The 19,797-nt window shown below is 37.8% G+C and overlaps 1 protein-coding gene across 2 annotated transcripts in view; it reads right to left on the reverse strand.

Moving 5' to 3' along the window:
* Positions 1–10,928, reverse strand: part of KCNH7 (potassium voltage-gated channel subfamily H member 7) — a 220,409-nt gene extending 209,481 nt beyond the window's left edge. For both annotated transcript variants that reach the window (XM_018072521.3, XM_018072520.3), the window contains exons 1-2: positions 10,368–10,928; positions 8,147–8,377 (exon numbers count right to left, since the gene is read on the reverse strand). In XM_018072521.3, coding sequence (XP_017928010.2) covers positions 8,147–8,377; positions 10,368–10,443 — 307 coding nt within the window. In that variant the 5' untranslated portion in view covers positions 10,444–10,928. The remainder of the gene's footprint in view (positions 1–8,146; positions 8,378–10,367) is intronic.
* Positions 10,929–19,797: the final 8,869 nt, after the last annotated feature.

Raw genomic sequence — 19,797 nt, forward strand, 5'->3', positions numbered from 1 at the left:
TTTTTTAAGCAAGTAGACAGAAGGGCAACAGTGTTTTACCCTAAATACCATGACAATGGGATTTATGGACTACTGAGTTTCATGTTTTTCTGAAAGTATAAAAAGAAATGCCATAAACATGCAAAATACTAATGAGATTATCTCGCATTTTTTTCCAGAAAGGAAGGAGTAAAGCAGATTGGCATAAATGAGTTTTGAAAGGAGGAAATTTGCAAGCTATTTTCAGAGATACACTTGCATTGATTTGAATGAAAATCAGCAAAGAATACTCTAAGAAATAATCTCAAAAGGGCACAGCGTCCAAAGTCTGACAACAGCTGGGAATAAGTGCTTTAGCACATGCATGTTAGTGATGAAACACATTTACATGATGATTAACTGCTTTTCAATCGGCCTAAGTATAAGACAAAGACAACCCCCCCTAATATAGCCTTGTTCTGAAGTTATCTTTGTCTGTCTACCCTGTGGATAAAAATGGAGGAAGGTTTCATCTGTGTTTTCCATCTTTCTTTCATAATTTGTGGAATTTTTATGCAGCAGCAGAGATCCAGCTAACATTAGACCACCATCTAATAGTTAGCAATAGCACACTATGTCTCTACCAACAGTGCTCTAGTACCTACAGACCAGGATTTTTATTGTTACAAAAATTAAACTTTACAAATTAATTCTATGAAAGCTGTTGGTTGCAAGCCAAGTCCTGTGTCTGTAGGTATTGATATCTTGCTCTCAGGCCTTTAGAACTGTTTTTGGCTGCAGAAACAATTAGTTACCATATAATCCTGTGCATTTGCTCAAAAGAGGCCAACATTTCATATCCTGATATTATCAAGGATCGGTATTTGGATATTGTGATGAATCCCAACTTCCCAGTATTTGAAGTAAACTCTTGTGTTTTTCTGAACTGAACTGACCATTTAGTCAAGACCTTTTGGTTTCCACTGCAGTCTAATGTGGAAAATCAGGGATTCAAATGAGGTTATGGCAAAATGTAAAAGAAAGTATTTTTATTGACTATGGTATTATGGAGGAACAAGGACAGGAAAGCAAGAAATTTCAGCAGGCAGGCAAGTACTGAAGGCAGCTGTGATTTCTGGCCTAAGCTTTCTTCTGGTAATTTCCATTCACTATCAGTAATGAAATAGTTAATAATGTTGACACTGTGACAAATATCACCTTTAGGTTTTGGTGATATGATGGTTCTTTGCTTACAAAGAAGCTGGAATATATTCTTTTGTGGATAGAACTTCAGTGCTATAATTGAGGGCAGTCAAAACTAGGTATAATGAGATCTATAATTAGAGTCTGGTTAATGAAACAGAAAAAGGACACAGGACCTTCCCTTTACACTGTTTACATTGAATTTTTTTCTGATTGAATTTTGTTGTCCTTTGTGGTCATAGTTCCTGATGAGATTTCACTTTGATTTCGGAATCAAAGAATTAAGAAAAATAGAAATTAAAAGGTTGTATTGTACCAGAAGGTTGGTGAGGGAGCTTAAAATTGGGTACCTACAGAAATACTGGTGGTCTAAAAGCATTTTGTGATTAGTTAAGGCTATAATACTGCTTTCAAAATTAAATTTCAATTTAATTTCTAAGAAATAATTCAATTATGTCTGTTATTTCCTTTCAAACAAAAAAAATATACTAGACTAAAATGCTCAAGCTATACAAAATTATAACACCAATACTTCCCACCTCAGAGATGTGAACTTTCAGAGGTGCAGACAGTGTGACACCAGCTGTAACTATAGAGCCACAATACACCACTGTCATTGTCATTTATCTGCTCTGCCTAGATCGAGGTTCACAGCTACAGTTCTGATTGCTTTTCAGATATGAGGTTTCCAGAGTCAGTTAGCAATTTCCATAGTCAGCTCTGTCTTGCTAGTCTGAAGCCTATACTGCCTGATAAAGCTTTTTCCATACTTAGCTGGGAAGAGCATGGACGATCTAGCACATAGACTGAGTCATACACTAAGTCAAATGTGTAGGGAACACTAAAACTGGGCTTGAAACCACTAACATAAAATCTAATCCACACCACTGTTCTCTTTCCATTGCTGGGAACCAGAGACAACAGCACTGATATCAGCATTGGTACTATTTGAAGTGCCACGTTCTAAAGTTTGTATCATATCAAATATGCAAAAGGCAATAGACACATCTATTGATAGGCATGATTTCTGATTTGCTCTCTGCATCTCTTTTTGATATATTGGCCAGTTTGGTGGAGAAGGGAAAGAACCAATCAATAATGCAAACTAGGAGTATGCAATAACTCTCTTTAACTCTCTTATCATAATGTAACATTAGAAAGGATGCACAATGAAGATGGAAAGAGGACACAATAAATCATGTGAAACCACACCAAAAATAGACTGACAGCATCTGTTCTTTTTGTCTCATAACCCAAAACCAAAAAAGCTTTCACTACAACTAAAAGGAGCATATTTAAAACAGATAAAAAATGTTGTCAGGCAATGCCTATTTAAAAGATTAAACTCTTCTGAGTACATGGATCATATCATAACCTTATAGTACCATTTCACTCTGGAACGTGTCACCTTTCTTAGCTCTATGACACTCTTTTTGAAAGTGTTCAGCAATCATTGTTTGTAGCTCAAACAAGGGAAATTTGGGCCACTTGATCAGTGTAAATTGACCCTTTCACTTTCCAAATCCTGATGTGAAACTGTACTATGGAAGTCCACTGGAAGAAGAGTTCCTTCTGAACACTATACTGAAGTGAAAGACTGCTGATCCACTAGCCTGCAGGATTTTTATTTGTGCCATGGATGATCTTAAAACTGTCAGAAAGGATTTTTCCAAATTCATCTTTTTTCTGTTAAAGATGCAGTATCTATAATAATAGCATTTATATTCTTCATTATTTGTTAAAATTACATATATCTACTCATACTTTCTGACACTAAACACTGACAAGAGAATAATTTAAAAAGCGATTTAATTGTTGTGCTGTTTATTCAGATATCTCTCATTAGCAGGAATACAAGAATGGTAAAAAATTATCTATAAAAGTCCCTTCCTTATTGAAAATAAATTATTCTTGACCTGAGAAGAAAAAGGAATATATTGGAAAATCAAGGAATTGAAAAATAAGTTAGAAATTGACCCATAAACAAACCTATTTCGTATATCTGAGAGGTGCTTTATTGAAATCATTAGATATCATATATGAAATGTGTATAAGAAGTGACCCACAGTTCTGGGCAGACATAGGAGCCATATCTGAATGGGGATGGGTAAATGAGATATTTGGATCACTGGGGTATCATCTAAATGTTGGTGGTGCCCTTGTTACAGAATCAGCAGTACTGAAAGGTAGGACAGTTTTTTTTCTTGTAGGACAAGTATTGAAGCCTAAGGTAAAAACACCACTACGGACAAGAATGAATGGCCTCATTAATTCCTAATAGTTTAACAGCTTCAGTAACATTCTGGATTTGACCCAAGGTTGTTTTTTTTTAAGGATGCCAGGAGAAGCACTTGCATTAAGAAAGCGTTTTTTTGACAGCTTTTGTTGGGGGGGGTAACACTTTCTTTATCAAAATACAGTCAGATAGCATTTCTTAAATCAAGAACTCCTACAGCAGCAGAGTATTAGACAGTGATTTGATTCACTGACCTTTCTCAACAGCTCTGGATAAGGCACTGGAACCATGGTCAACGCTGTGTTTGCTGACCCGCATGCTAGAGCTAATCTAAGGGGACTTGACACACATGCAATGGTCTTTCTTTTCAGCTGTATTTTTACTTGATTGGCAGGTTCACACAAACAGGTGATAAAATACCTATGCTGACAGAAGTCTAGATGATAAGCTTCTAAATATAGTCATCCATCTTTTTAATTAAAAGCAATACCATTTTCACTTTATTTTGTCAGTATGTTTGAACATTTTTTATATTTTCTTATCCTCAAAAGAGCATAAAAGGCCTTAAAATATTAGTTTGGAAATGTATTTTGAAAATGCAAATATGTTTAATTTACAGTCAGTTGTAGCAAATTATTTTTTTGAAACTGGGTACATGGCAAGTACTTTGTGAGGGTTGTCCATACTCTACAATTAATTGATTAATCTTGTCTTTGCTCAAACATACACTCTGCTGTAGTTCTTCTCATCCCTAGAATATCTGATATGTAGAAGGTATGGCTAAATGGTCTCCTTACCTCCCTTTAACAGGCATCATCTGCAAGATCATGCATAGCCCATTGTTGTCCACAAAGCACACAGTAAGAAGTAAAAAAGTATTCAGTGGGATACAGTCCTTTCTGATTATTATATATCCATTCTCAGTCCCAAAATAATTATACTTTTTATGTCCAAAGCTTTACAACCTAAAGCAATATTTTACATCTGTCAAGAATGATTTATGCAATAATGACTTAAACTGCAATATGGAGTCCTCAAAGGAAGAGCTGTCAAACATTTTCACCACAAATAACTTTATTAAAATAAGAACTGATATCCTGTATAAACAATATATTGCCTTCAAGTATAATTCAGTTCATATGGCCATAAGGTTAGTGAAAACGAAGCGAGATAGTGAAGAATATGATACTGCTGCATTGATATCAGTATAATTTTTGAATTAAGCAGATGTTAATGCCTAATGGGCAATACTTGGAAAAAAAATCTGTTTCAAAATAATAGTTCTTGTGATTTGTGTGTATTTATCTATTGCTCTTTTTAAAAAGGGATATTTACATTCAAAAAGAAATTTACTGTGTCTTTAATCCCATGAGTACATCCAGTGATCTTAGCGAAGCTTCTCGCACAATGAGAACCTATAAATTTGGACCCTTAGTTTTGGCATACATCTGTTGCCATTAACCATTTTTCTCAGTAATTAATTATTTTCGTAACTATGTAATTGCCTACTGTGGCACTATTGGAACAGGACAGAGGACTAGAACTTTGCCTGGATTGCGTCAATACCCTTCTAACAAGAAAAAGGAGTGAGGAGAAATTAAAAGCAAATGTAGGCTACATTAACAATCTTATGCTGATACAAACACTGCTAGAGAAGCTAGTGAGAACAGGGCACTGGTGTGCTTGGGATAGGGTCTGCTGGATGCCTAAGTAATGCTGGCATCCCACTTCCATACCATCTAAACATCTTACAAAAGACTATCACAAGCATTCTACACTTCTCTGCACCCTCCCTGCACTGCGCAGTGAAAAGGGAAACAGGCCCAGTCCAAGTTACATATTTATAAAACCATGATACATTGAATTTTTATTCTCCTTTGGCCACTGTATCTTCTGTCTGTTGTGTTTAAAGCAGTGTAGATTCAAGTCATTTTCTGAAAATCAACTTGCTACAAAATTGTTCCCATCCTTCTGTCCCATCTTCTTTGAGTGTGTGATCTGGCCAAAAGATTAAAGCAGTGAACAAACAGCAAGCAGCATTCAGTCTTGCATTGTCAAGACATTTAAAACTCAAAATCTTGCACTTTCGTCTAGAAAAGTGGACTACAGATAAGTAGAGAATCAGAATCTTAACTCCCAGTACATATGCAATACCCTTTTTCTACAGCAAGAATTTCCTTTTAAACTGTGACATTTTAAAATTATGTGAGGTGGTATTTAAAATAAAAAAAGAAATACTTATAGAGTGATTCCCTTTCTGATGTCTGCATTGCTGGACTTCTGATGACAGATTAGCTTCATAAGTGATCCTGCTGACATTTGCTTCACTTCAAAATATTAACATAATTTTTAATATAATCAATGGCTTATGTAGAGTAAATGATAGTGTGATGTGAAATAAGGTTTTATTTACCATTCACTGGGCATTTGTTAGGAATGTGTAATATGGTCTTCAGAACCTCCTGTCAGTGGAACCTCAAGTGATTCACACCTTCATGAGGTGTCTTCCTCCTCTGTATGCTTAGTATTATGCTAAATATTATACAATGGGTTGCTATGAAATTAAATGTCAAATCAAAATTTCAAGCAGTGGGTAGTTTACTGGAGTAACTTGGGTTACTCACATGGAGAAAGTTACATTTCTACCTGTGCTAGAATTGACCTCTCAAAATATTCTCATACTCCCTCACAGCACACAGTACAAAATGAGCCACTAACAAGGCATTAAACTCTTAAATTTTTAGAAAATTCTTGAAATTCAGTTTGCTTCACAACCTGGGGGAAGTCCTTGCTAAGTATCACTATTCTGTATATTGTTATTATATACACAGTATGTTATAAAGGGGTATATGTGTACATGCTATATATTGCAAAACCAAATTTGAGTGTCAGACCAATCTTGTCTTTTGTCAATTTTTGCATGTAATCAGTGACTTGATATTTTAAATTATATTTATGACTCCATATAATTCACCTATATTTGTTTAAATTTAGCTGATCATATAATGCACATGGTAAGTCTTATTCACATTAGACAGGTTAAACATTGAGGAATTCAATCCAAATTTGCCTAGAACTGTTGTCTGCAGCTTTTGAAATTCCTTAACCTTCACACATAAAATCTAGGCATTTAAAGAAACTATTCACAGAAGTGAAGTTACTGAAAACTCTTATACATAAGATTGTTTATGCTAAATAATCCATAATTTAGCATTCAAAAGTATTTACAAAAGATACAGCAGTTTTTATGGACGGTATTAGTTTGGTTTGCCTTAAACATATTATGGTGTGTTGCGTGATGCCAGAATTCATCATTTTAGAAAAGTATGTATAGACATATATTCAGTGATTGACAGATAAGCAGTGCTTTAGTTAAGCGTCTTTCCCTCCCTCCTGATGTCTTGGGAGACTGTAGCACTTTTAAACTACCAGATCTCAAAATTGTGCTCCAGGCTGGTGGCTGTGAAAGTTAGCATTGACATTCTCCTTTTGCAATATTATTTTTAACACACGCCAGGTTAACAAACACAGGCTAGATGTGTAAAAGACATACGGTGTCAGGTCTCCTGAGAAATCTATGTTCAATGCACAGCTACAGCAACAAATCTTGACCAAAATCTGCTGCAGACCACCAAAGCAGATCTAAGAATAAAGGGCTGTACTGAGAATCTGCTAAGAAGAATATGCTTAAATATTGGTAGCGTGGGTAGAATGGTTGGCCTGAGTCCTATCTGAATTATACCAGCCTAAGCTAAAAACAATATTACTTAAGTCTCTCTGAGATAAGAACAGAATTATTGAGAACAGGGTTTAACTCTGTGACTTTAAAATGAAAGCACACTGCATGTGATTCTAAAATTGATGCAAACAACACACTGGCACTTCTCCAGAACTAATTTAAGCTCAGCATTTGAATATGAATTTCCTTTTCCTTCTCCCAAGAGTGTACACAGCAAGAGGCAAAATAAGGTACACCACACTTATCCATTATTTGGACTTGTTTGAAAGATGGATGTTTTTGTAAATAACTCTGCGTAATTAAAAACAACCAAACCAAAAATGTACCTATAACTATTAGGTATCATAATTAGTTTTCATGTGCATGCATTTTTAAATCTGCAAAAATATTTATTCATTTTGTGCTCTTAACAGGAAAAAAATCACCAACAGACTTAGCCATTCTGCATGTATTGAGTCTTTACTGAATAACAGGGAAACTGTTCATAGGGTAGCTATCCACAAATTTTGATTCTAACAACATAATTTTAGAACAACTTCAGTTGTTCAGTTGCAGGTACTCCAACTTGACAATATCTGAGCTCTGAAAAAGACTTGTCCCTTTCTTTATAAGCTAAGGCTTTCTTCATGATAGGGCATTTTTTTTAACTTTGTGGTACTTTTCCCAGTAAAATACTACATTTAAATCAAGGTATGGTTCCTCTATGCTGATTACTTAAGAGATTTACATCTACTTTAAACCAACCAAGAGGAGAGCTTCTGTTCAACAGTTGCAAACACCGTGCTAGCTTCATTCAGCTGATAGAGTCAGTGTACAGTGACACACTCCATACACCCACCAGTCTGGGGGCAGATTCCCTTACTGATACACACAAGTGTACTCCATTGGACTTCACAGAAATTACACCACTACTCCAGCAAAGGGTCTGGCCAGCACAACATACACAGTTCTTTTACCAATTAACTGATAGCCAAACACACAAAAATCTTGAAAATAAAACCAGACTTTACCATCTTTGTGATAATAGGTGACTTCTACTTTCCTCTCCTCTGACCCCAGAAGTGCTTGAGCAATTTGGGCAATATGATGTCTTTTGGTCTCTGGTCCATGAAGAAAATCACAGGTGCAAGGTTTCTGCATGACATCTGGCCTGGAGAACCCCGTCATCTCGCAGAACCCATCATTGCAGTAGATGATAGCACAATTCTGCACTCTAGCATTAGCAATGATGAATTTTTTATCTGCAATAAAAGAAAGTTATGCATTTTTTAGTACTCTTTCAACATTTCACATAGTGTCAATTGCATGGATGGATGCTGAACAACCCTTCTTCTCACGGGGAATGCCTGAAATGTAGAGATTTTCAGTCATTTGATGTAGCTAATTTGATCCATAGCTTTTAAAGAAATTTCAATCAATTTAGAATACATCAAAGATAGTTGTCCTTTAAGGAAACAAAACCAGATTATGCAAGTCTTTGCAAATTTCCTTTCAACTTCAATTTTTTTTCTTTTTTAGCTTCACTGAAGCACAGGTGATGAGCGCCGCCCTGTCAGCTGCACCTCAGGCAGGTCCATGAAAAGTTCTCTTCTGGGGAGAAGTGGGGCCTCAGGAAGGGGGTTCTACTCAAGTGAAGGGCTTACTAGGATAAGGTCCAACCATCTTAGTCTACTCTTGAGGGATTTTCATTAGGTGAATGTCAGTAAGTTCATAGTCAGTATTTTAATGAATCTATCTAGAAAAGAACAGAATAAAAAAATATTCCTTAAAAAAAAAGGGGAGTATGGAGGTACATTAAATTATTGTGATTTTGGAAACATTTTGCACAGTTTGCTGAAGTTCGGTGCTTCTGTCCATCATCTTTTTCCTAAACTCTTATCTGACAGAAAGATTCAAAATTTTCAACTCTCATTTAATTTGTTTCTGTTTACCACTATAACACACCATTCCCACTGTCATTATAAATGTGCAGCTTTGATAAATTTACTGTTAATAACATTGATTTCTGCTCGCTTAATTATACTAGGTGATTGCTTGCTTTATAAAACATTTCTTACAGGACATCAAGTTATTATAGTAGTACAACTCTTCAAAATTTTAAATATGGTCTGTTTGGGACACAGCGAAACATGTGGAGAGAAAAATACATATTTCATTCTTACTTTTTCTAGTGTCTTTCAATCAGGTTGAACTCTTACTGTCACATGCCTATTTAGCAGCTAGTGCTTTATTAACTAAAAAAAATGTACACTACATGAAAACTTTACTTGAGTAGCAACACTGACTTAACATTTAGATAAACTAGGACTAAAAACACCATTTCTATTTTTCCCTCAAATAATATAAATATTACAAATGTTAATGTAGATTTAAGTATAAGGAAGTATATAAACTGGAATTAGCTGTAAAGGTTTGCACCAAACTGATACTAAAATTATGCTAAATATTTAAATCAATGTACATACATAAAACTACTGTTTCTAAATGAAATTCATTTTAAGCATCAAGTGTTCCTTCTAACAGTTAATAGTAAACCAGAGTTCCTGCCAGGAAAAACACTTCAGCTTCAGCCTCCTTGACAGATAGTAAGCTGCTGCATTGCAAAAGATCTCACAGACTCTTCCAGAGGATGTATTTGCACTGGTTTGATAGATATTTTAGACTTATATAAACAAAACAGACAAATTTGACAGCTCTATTAAAATTCAGTCGTGACAACAAGGTAAGAGAATATTTTTTCTTTAATAACTCTTCTGCATATTATCTGCTTCCTCTAAATCAGTCAGACTGTTCTGCTTTATTTTGAAAAGGCAATTATAACTAACAGCAATAACAATCATAACAACAATAAATCTAGCTTATTTTTTAGACATTTCACAGGCAGCAAGATTGTACATTCTGCTTTTAGAGTCATCTCACCAGTTCAGAAGAAGGTAAGAGATATAACTTCTACAGCTATACAACATGGATACAGTCAAAGACAAAAACTATTCCTTGAAATAGTGGGGGCAAAAGCCCCAACACCCCCCTTCCCCAAAACAGCAGCCAATAATTCAAGTCGGTGATCTGTATTCTAGATCAAAAATAATGTTACTCCTGCTAGGGATCCCCTCCTTACCTCCCGGGTTTTCTTTTCAAGCTACAAACTTAAAATAGTCTGGAGCTGCTGTCCATTTAGTCACAAGCAGAATCAAACTACTGTACCAAAATAGATAGAAAGCGAGAACTTACTTTGCCCTTCAAATTTTCGAATGATTGTACCCAAAAATGTATTTTGTGGTGCCACATGACCTCTGCGAACAGGCATGTTTGTACAGGTCTTCGGTTTTCTGTGCACAATGACTTCTCCAAGGATCTCCTACACGGCTCCAGCCCAAAGCACCGAGCCAACTACCCTTTGTGACAAATCATCGTCCTCTGGAGATCGGAAATCTCTTCCCATTAGCACCACTTCTAGAGACACGCTTTTCCTACTGGAGTCAGATCCATCCCCCGGTTTCTTTCTTTCTCTCCTTGCTTTCTTTTCTATTTTTTTTTCCTTGAGGAGCTCGGACGCTATTGTCTGGGGCGGGTAGGGGTGGGGTAAGCAGGAGGAGGTGTGGGGGGGAAGATTACAAGGGTAATCGATCTCTAGCACCAAACATCGCCAATTTTCCAAAGCAAATGGCTGTGACCCGGCAGTTTCCGACGCTGTAGTGGTGGTTTGAGGGCTGGAAGACTAATGTTGCTCCGCTGCCAGAGGGAGTGACGTTCCCCCCCTCCGGGCTTCACCAGGGCGCGCAGCAGCTCGGATTACTCAAGCGTGGTTTAGCAGGAGCCAGCCAATAAATCTCTTCAAAACTCAGCGACAAACAGCGGCATCAGGAATGAGCTACACCCCAGCAGCACCGCGACGTGCCACATCCCCACCGCGGCGGCTGCAGGGGGGCAGCGGGGACCGCGGGCACTGGCGGCGGGGGGGCCCCGCCACCTCCGGTAGCCCCGGTCCGCCCTCCGCACCGCCCGCCCTGCGCGGCCCCTCCGCGTGCCCGCCGGGGAGCCCCGGGCGCCTGGAGGGCCGGGGGAGGGAGGAGCTTGGAACACGCCCCGTCTGGGCGGGGGAGGCCGCGAAATAGGGTCGATTCTGAGCGATGGGAGCGGGGGAAGGGACCACCGGAGCCCTCGGCGTCCTTCCTCGCCCTAGTGACGGATCGCTCCCTCCTCTCGCATCCGTGACCCAGGCGAGGACTTCCTCCCGCAGGAGGGGGATCCCCGGGGGCCGAGGCTCCTCTCGGAGGGTGCGGGGGGTGAGTCTGCCCCAGCCCTCGCCGCCGCGGCGCACCGAGCGGGCCGGGCCGCTGAGCTGCATCCCCGGACCGGCTCCGCCCGCCGGCAGGGCCGGGGCCGGGAAGGGCCGGTCGGGGCTCCTCGCCGGCCCGGGAGTCGTCCGTGGTGCTGGAGCCGCCCGCTGCCCGCGGCCGGGCCCGGGGAGCACCAGCCTCCCCACACCAGGCTCATCTCAGCTTCTCCCGTCCCCCAGGAATAGCTGGGGAGGCTCCCGGGGGAAGCGGGTATTATTTTCAGGCTGTAATTAAGGCTTCCTGCACTATCCAGCAGGCAGAACGGTGTGCGTTCTGCACGGCTCGGCGAGGTGATACGGGGAGGGAGCTAGGGGCAACCATGCGATGCTGGAAAGGCATCTCCAGGGTAGTGCACAGCAGTGGCGGCTTCTTAATAAACTCACAGGGCAAAAAAAAGAGAGGCACCTGAGCACAGTTCTTTGTAATCGCAAGCACAGGATATTGAGCCGGCGAACCACCGCCTCCCACCTGTTCTTCCGCAGCACAAACAGGTGTTTCCTTATTCCCGTGAGCTTTTCTCAGGTGTGGCCTTTGTTTCATTGTTACCGTGTGTCATCCTCTATATTAATCAGAGGTGGGACACAGTCTGTTGAGTAGGTGGGTACATTTCTAGATTAATTTAATGTAATCTCACTGGAATCGTCTTGGATTTATAACTGTAAATGATGTCTGAAAATATAATTTATATATACATAAACTGTATTTAGATGGCTTCATAGTAATTAACTGTATACTAATTACAAAGCCCTAGCTACACTAAATATGTAATCAGGTACATAATCAATCTTAGGAAGTGAGCGTTCCTTATTTACAGAAGAGAATGTTTTAATCTCTGTACTCAGTGGTATGAATCAAAGGAAAAGCAGACATATTTTTCTTATTCATTTTTTTTATTATTTTCAATAATAATTGAAGAAGTAATTCTTGTGACTCTGATCAACACTAGAGAATAAATCTCTTAAAGTATTTTTAGCTACTTTTCATTTTGTTTGGACAGTGGATAAGGCTGCAGGTTGGATTTTTCTTTTTCTGCTCTTTAACTTTACCAAGGACATATATTTCCCTGAAAATGTATTCAAGTTCCCAAAGACAGCAGTAGAAAGAGTGTACACAAGTGATAGCAGCACATTTATTTTAACGCTTTCTATAATACCTAATATCTAGTCAAGACATAATGACCAGCAGTGACTTCATTCTCATTTTTACATTAAAAATGGCACTTTGATGTTTCTATACCAGCAGCAGAAAATAAACACAATAAAGTTGTGACCTGTACTGAACAACCAGTGTTTGTTTCTAGTATTCAACAGTTAGAAGCAAACTAGATCAACTACAGGCCAGTAGAGTCCAAAGTCCAGTGCTTTAAGTGCCTGTCTGGAAAGAAAACAAGTAAAAAAAAAAAGATAAAAATAATTTTAAGAATTAAAATTTTCCTGAAGCTCCATCTTTTCATGTTAAATTTGAGAGCCACGCTATTCTTGCCTGAAAACTGAAGGCACCAGAACTCCATGACTCTGGAAAACCTTTTTTTGTTCCGTCTCCTGATGGCAGCTTGAACTTTGATGTTGATTATGTGAATATATATTAAACAGAGTATACTTTTTCTTTTGTTTTCCTCACCTTGATTGGTTTAGAACCTGATCAAGACAACCCCAGCCAAAGCAAGATAACTGCTGCTAAAAGACCAGGTCTGAGATGTAGTTTTTATCAGGGTATGAATTCACAAGAATGATGGGTTGTAATAACTACAGGAGTAATAGGTGGCATTGGAAAATCTTTCATTGTGGTGATTTACACCACTGCAGTCTTGTAGTTGATCTATTGCTCCTGGGGTGCTTAATATTCATTCTGCATAATGCTTGATAGTTTTCTGAAGCAAGCCAATAGTGAGAGAAGTGAGAGAGGAAAATACATTAAAACTGGACAATTTACAACAAATACAGAGAAAGTAATGTGGAAGAATTTGCATTTGATTGAGAAAATATGCATGCAAGTGGGAAAGTTTGAATTCATTATAAATGTGCATCTCTAGTGTGATGAAAGAAATGTAGAATGCCATGGAGATATATGTTTTATCTATAAAGTCGTACAGTTGCTAACTCTCCAAGAGTCCAAAATACCGAGGGAGAGTGTCTCTGGAGCTAAAACCCATCCAACATCGCTGATCCCTTGTCCTCTGCCCCCTTGTGGCATTGCCCCTCGTGATACCACCCTCGCCACAGACCAGTGATAACTCCCCAGTGAGCACTGCTGCTCCACAGTAAAACTATATATGGAATTTCCTGGTCTCAAGGACAGTAGCTGATTTTGAAATAGTGGTTTCAAGGTTTACACCAGCGTTTTCACTACTTCCTTCTCAAGTGCCTTAGGAGAATTTAGAGGAATGTATGCCTGGAGATGTGTTACTGATCTATTTCAACATCTTGGCATTTAACAATTAAATCTGCTATTGTCAGGAAGACATAGCTCTGGGAAAATGGCTCTAATCGTATTTCCCATCATATTTTTGGTGGAAAAAAAAATAAAGGAGACAATAAGATTTGGTCCAGCACTCTTATTGTACTTGAATGTGTCTTTTCCTGTTTGATGCTTCAGAAGACTTTCCCCTAAGAGATATGTCTTTCTTTTTCCAGTTTAAATGATCCTTAACCATATGCTGTTATTTTTCAAAGTCCTATGTTTTTCATTTCATTCTTGTTGTGATGTTATGGTTTACCCTCCTGTAGACAGAATTTTACTAATGCATTCCTATTTGAATAAATACTTTCTGTACTGGAGCAATATTCAGTTAAGTCTTGATAGTTCTTGGGATTTTTCTTCTTTCTTTCTGTTCTGCCCCACCATTGTTCCAGCTAGCATAAGATATTTGTGTTGCTTTTACCATGTCTATCCTGTATACCCTATAATTTATTCATCTATCTATTTTACATATGCTTACAATTTTAAATAAGGCTGGGAGTGTCTTCAGAGCTGTTGAATGAAATCCTGAAACTTTATTTAGAATCCTATTTTGTGCTAAGATGGCCTTTGTGATTCCTTGACAGGTTGATGAATCTTATCATCACCTTTGGTTTTTATCAGTCTTGTTTCTTGTCTTTTTACTTTTTAATGTCTTTCCAGAATTTCAAGTTATAGCTCTAGATTTTGTTTTAATCCTTCACAATAATAATGATCATCATTTAGATTGTAACTGTCTGTGCTTTAGGCGCAAGCAAAGTATGCAGTTGCCTGGGACAACAGACTGCCAAATTACCTCTGTTGGAGAAGATAGAAATCGGCTGCTTGAATATCATGAGCAGCCAAATAGCAAATCTCTGCTGATGCAAGTAAGAGAGGCACAGGGTAAGTGTGGCAGCAATTGCTTGTGGCAGAGCTGGCTCCTTCCTTGCCTTTGCTTGCACTGTGCTGATGCCCCAGGATCACCAGGTCATTCCTAATCCTACAGCCACATGGTCTACACAGCTGCCTACACAGCAAAATTAGAATACTTCATTATCGTAGTTACAAAATTCACCATGAATTAGGTCTGATTATGGTTATTTTGTGTTTCACTTTTGCTGTCTAAAAAAAAAAGGCTCCTGTTTCTGTCAAGACCACTGATGTCAATGAGATCACACAGAGGTGATCATTATATTTGGCCTTAAGGTGTACATCATCGTTGTGTCTCTATATGGGTCTTATAAGTGTTCAGGATTTCAGATATCTCAATGGGAGAAAATATATCAGGTTTTTAGTATCATAAAAGAAGTATCTGCACCAAATTACGGTCCAAAAAGTGATTACAAATTTCTAGTTAATTTTACAACTAATTTAATGAGTAATAAAAAAAGTTATGTTATACTTACTTTGGATTTCATTCAGTGTATATTTCACAAGTAATTCACTCTGGGAGACAATAAGTTGGTGACAAGAATATGAATTATAAATGCAAAATCTATAAGAGCAAAACTACTGTGACCTAAATTTCCTAGGCTAGTAAAGGAAAAATCACACAGGAAAAGAGTAAGACAGCAAGCAACTTCACTTTTTTTGGAAGGATTCATAGAAAGTTGAGGCAGCTATTCTACAGTTTACATTGCTGTTTTTACATGCTATGTTAGAATGCCTAGGGATTCAGAACTTCATGACTTAGGATCAGTTTGGAATAAGCATGTACAGGTCATGAAAACCATCAATATATCTATCTAGTCAATGCCTCGCCAGTGGATCGTTCCTTTTAGAATATTTGCATTTGTATTATTTATTTAGCATTTAAATTATTCAAGCAATGAGGCTTCCGCTTCTTCCTCTGAGAGACTCTATCTCTTTGTCTCACCGCAGGGCTTCATTCCCTAATATTAAGCCACAGTTTTGGTGTGGGCTCTTGCTTAGGGAGTTTACAGTATTAAGATGCACATCTCGTTTTCCTGGGTTCTTGGTCTGAAATAGTTGCCGCAGGCTACTCGGTGCTGACCTTCTCTGGCCAATTAAGAGCATCAGGAATGACCTCAGCATGTGCTGTGCCTTTCCAAGATTTTCTAGCTAGATTACAGTGCTATGATTCTATGATTCTGACAGCCATCAGTCCAGAAAGAATGTTGATTATAATTAGGCAAGACATGAAACATACTTCTATTAATTTATTTGTTTCCTCATACTATATATAGAAGAATTTTAACGGTTTACAAAAGCAGTACCCTGCTCCATATTTGTGAGTAATTCTGTACCACAGAGAACTGTAATTGAAGATAAATATGTGCATTCTCTGTAATCTGTCATCCATCATAACAGAAATTCAGGGATGTTATTTTCTAATAATAGTTCATACAAATTCATTTAAGAATTATTATATCACACATCTTAAGTTTGGTCCCTTCAGAAGAGTAAGCCTAGCAAGTAGGAATGAGCTGGAAAAGGGAAAAAATTCATTGCTTCATCATGAAAAAGATGAATTATTGTCTGTAAGTTACTCACTGAACTAGATTCATATATTTCTAAAATTAATTATCTTTGTACTCAAATTCACGCTGCCTTCTCCACAGTGTATTCAGACATTAAGTGATAGGACTGCCATCTGTCAGGTGAGGTACATTCCTTTTCTTAGCTTCTCACTTGAATAAACTGTGTGGTTAGAATTTCTTCTTCTACATCTGCACATTCTGCGTGTGTTTTTACCAATGTTGATGAAAGAGTGTACCTTGCACTGGATCAGGTTTATGGTGATTTCTGGCTCTCACCCTAATGCCAATAAAAGGTAAAGAAGTGGTCTAGGCTATCCTGAGGTTGCAAGGTTTCTGGTTTTGCCTGAAGTTCCTCCTAGTTCAACTGCAGAAGGGTTCTGGGGCACGTGTCCTCAGAGGAAGGTAGCCTGAACTAGGATCTTTAGGGTGCGTAGCCCCAGCACATTCTGTTCTGGCACAATTTCCTTTCACGGAGAATTTCAAACTGTTTAATTTCTGAGCAATAATAAATAAAACCGGGCCATATCAAAATCTTTTGCAAAATGGAATTACTCTTCCCAACCAGTTCCGGTGCCTCTCTACTGGTGTGGTTCACTTTGGAGAGGTCATAAGAAAATAAGATTATTTCTATTCCCCAGCCTTTTTCCTCAGATCAGGCAATAGGGGCTGAATTCCTGCTTGGATAGCATTTCCATATGCTGCTATCTTAGCAAGCAGTCGATAGCCAGAGCTCCTCTTTTCATTTCCTCTGCCCTGCAGCAACTGGCAGTGAGGCACTGCTGAGCAGCTGTAGGGGTGAAAAAGGACAGCAGCTGCTCTGAAGGAACTTGGTTCATGTTGGACATTTTTCCTGAGAGTGACCAAAAAGGAGTAAGACCTTTTATCTCCTTTAGACAGTATCAGATTGTATGTGTTTTCAATCAGAAGTCACATATATAGATTTCTTTCCAGCGCAGGTTCACTTTAAGATCAATAAAATGCAGTTTTGAAGCATATCAGTGGTTTGTTTTGGGCAACAGTGTCCTGGCAGTGCAAATAATCTAAGCAGATTTATTTATTTTTATTTTAATACATAAATATGAGGTTTGGTTTGCTCCCATCCCTTGGGCTGATATGATATTTTATGATTTTGGGTAAATTTTATTCCTTTTTATGCTTCGTGTCATGTTTTTCATTGATTTCAGCTTTCTGTCTTCATTGATTAACCCATATCTGCTACTTATAGTTGGTTATTTGTGTCAAAGACAGAAGGATAGAGGGAACAGGTAGATGGAAGTGTAAATGGACCACAAACTATCTGTCTGATATGAAGAAGAAAGGTGGAGGGACAGTTTCATAATCCAGACTCAAAGGGTACAAGTGAAGAGACTGAAACTGGCCAGAAATACACTAAACTTTAGTAGCCAAAATTAAATATAAATTCAAAGAGTTTAGGGGGGAAAATTGTCTGCCATCAACTCTAAATGTAGTTTCAGATGCTTAGTCCAGTATTCCTAAGGATGATTGTTATATATCCCCAAAGACCCTGTAGACCTCAATCAGAGTGCAGTCAGCTTGATACACTTGGATATGGTGTCCCAGAACACAGCATAGCAACTAAATTCCTATTTCACTCATCAGAAAAAAAAACCAAAACACCAAAATAGTATGAGGCTTTAGTGTCAATGGCTCCATACTGCCTTGATGAAGGTAATTTTGTTTTTCTAAATATCTCAGTAGTAGTACATTGTGTTTCTATGTTAATTAGAAAGCCCCACCAAGCAGAGTTTGCTTTTTTCATTTTAGTGTTCTATACCTTCTTTGCTCTTTCTGCATTCTGTTAACATACTTTACACAGTCACTTCATCTAAATAAGGTAACTGCAGTTTCTACACTGTGCTCACTTAGTCATTAACAATTTTATTATTAGCATATTCTAACACTCAGTTCTGTAGGCGAAGCTTTCTCCACCTGGCATGTATATTTTCTCCCTACAACTGTATTTTTCCACATTTAATTTTTCAGTATTATTCTTACACTAATAATATTTTTCCATAACTGTGTAGAGTCCAGAATCGCATAGACTAATTCTTTCTGACACTGTACTTATCAGTGCTTTTGTTCACATGGCTGTCAACTATAATCTGAAAATATTCAGGTCACATATTTCTTTTTCAATATTTCCACTTTTCTTTTATAATATCATAGCATGAGATCATGTCTAATTATATTACAAAAATTGGCATTTGTCTTATTCATTTTGAAGAGATATCCATATCCTGAAACATCATTTTCCTCCACAAAGGTAGTGTATGAGCTGATCTGCTGTCTCTGGAGATAAAATACATGTAATATAGGCCACATTTCCAGGTGCCTCTGTGAAGCTAGTATCTCCAGAATTATATTGATGCAGCTGCAAATGAATGGGTAGATTTTTCATCAGTGCTAAATGCTGTATTCAGTAACCCTGCTGAAGCCAACATGAACTACAGGTACTTGGCAAGTGAGAGTTTTGCTTGTAATCTCTGATAACAGAGAGAGACACTCGAATGACATATGGTGTTTTGTAAAAAGGTCTTTTGCTGCCCAAGACGGAATTTATTTAAATAATCTCCTGGATTTCCTATCTCTGTCATTATGTCTACTTGATTGAAATACAAGTAAGATATACATTTTCAGTCTAGTTTTTTCCAGGAGTTGTCTTTCATCTAGTTCAAGTTATTTGGCAGGATGAACAATAATTTCAGATGAAAGGCAACTTTTCTGCCTGTAAAGAGTAATAAAAGCACAGCTATACCAAAATATATGTTCAGAAATGGCAAGATTTTCTCATGATAACACATTCATTTATTTTGCATTTTTCTTTTTATCATTATTTGTTAATTAAGAGAGGTGCATATTAAATCACAGTGTAGATATTAATTCTCTTGATGATTATGATAATTTTTACTATTTTTTATACTTATTTGCATACTTTATGTTTATTTTTACAATATAATAGCCAAACTATCCAGATACACTTTTTGAAAGAGGAGTTCTTCTGTACATGCAAAAGCATCCAAAGCAGTCACTCAGAAACTGTATTTTAGCTCAGTAATCAGGCTGTTCACTGGTGGCTTTGAAAGTCTAGTTTCACAACTCTTGAAAAAAAATCAATACAAACATACATCAATTAATTTTTTATGCCATTTGAGCTAGATAAATATTCATTTACCCATTTTTCTCCTATGTTGTGTTAATAGACAGAGAAAAAGCACATCTAGGATATAAAAACCCACCATGTTCTTGTGTCAGTTTAGGACAGTAATGCACAACTGAGATGACTGCTTATCCAAATTGGCCTGCAAACTTCCAGAACTTCCACATTGTGATAGATCCAGGGGCAGATTCAAATACAGAGCT

This window comes from Manacus vitellinus, unplaced genomic scaffold (genome assembly GCF_001715985.3).
Source record: "Manacus vitellinus isolate BGI_N305 unplaced genomic scaffold, ASM171598v3 scaffold_22_pilon, whole genome shotgun sequence".
NCBI classification, from domain to species: Eukaryota; Metazoa; Chordata; class Aves; order Passeriformes; family Pipridae; genus Manacus; species Manacus vitellinus.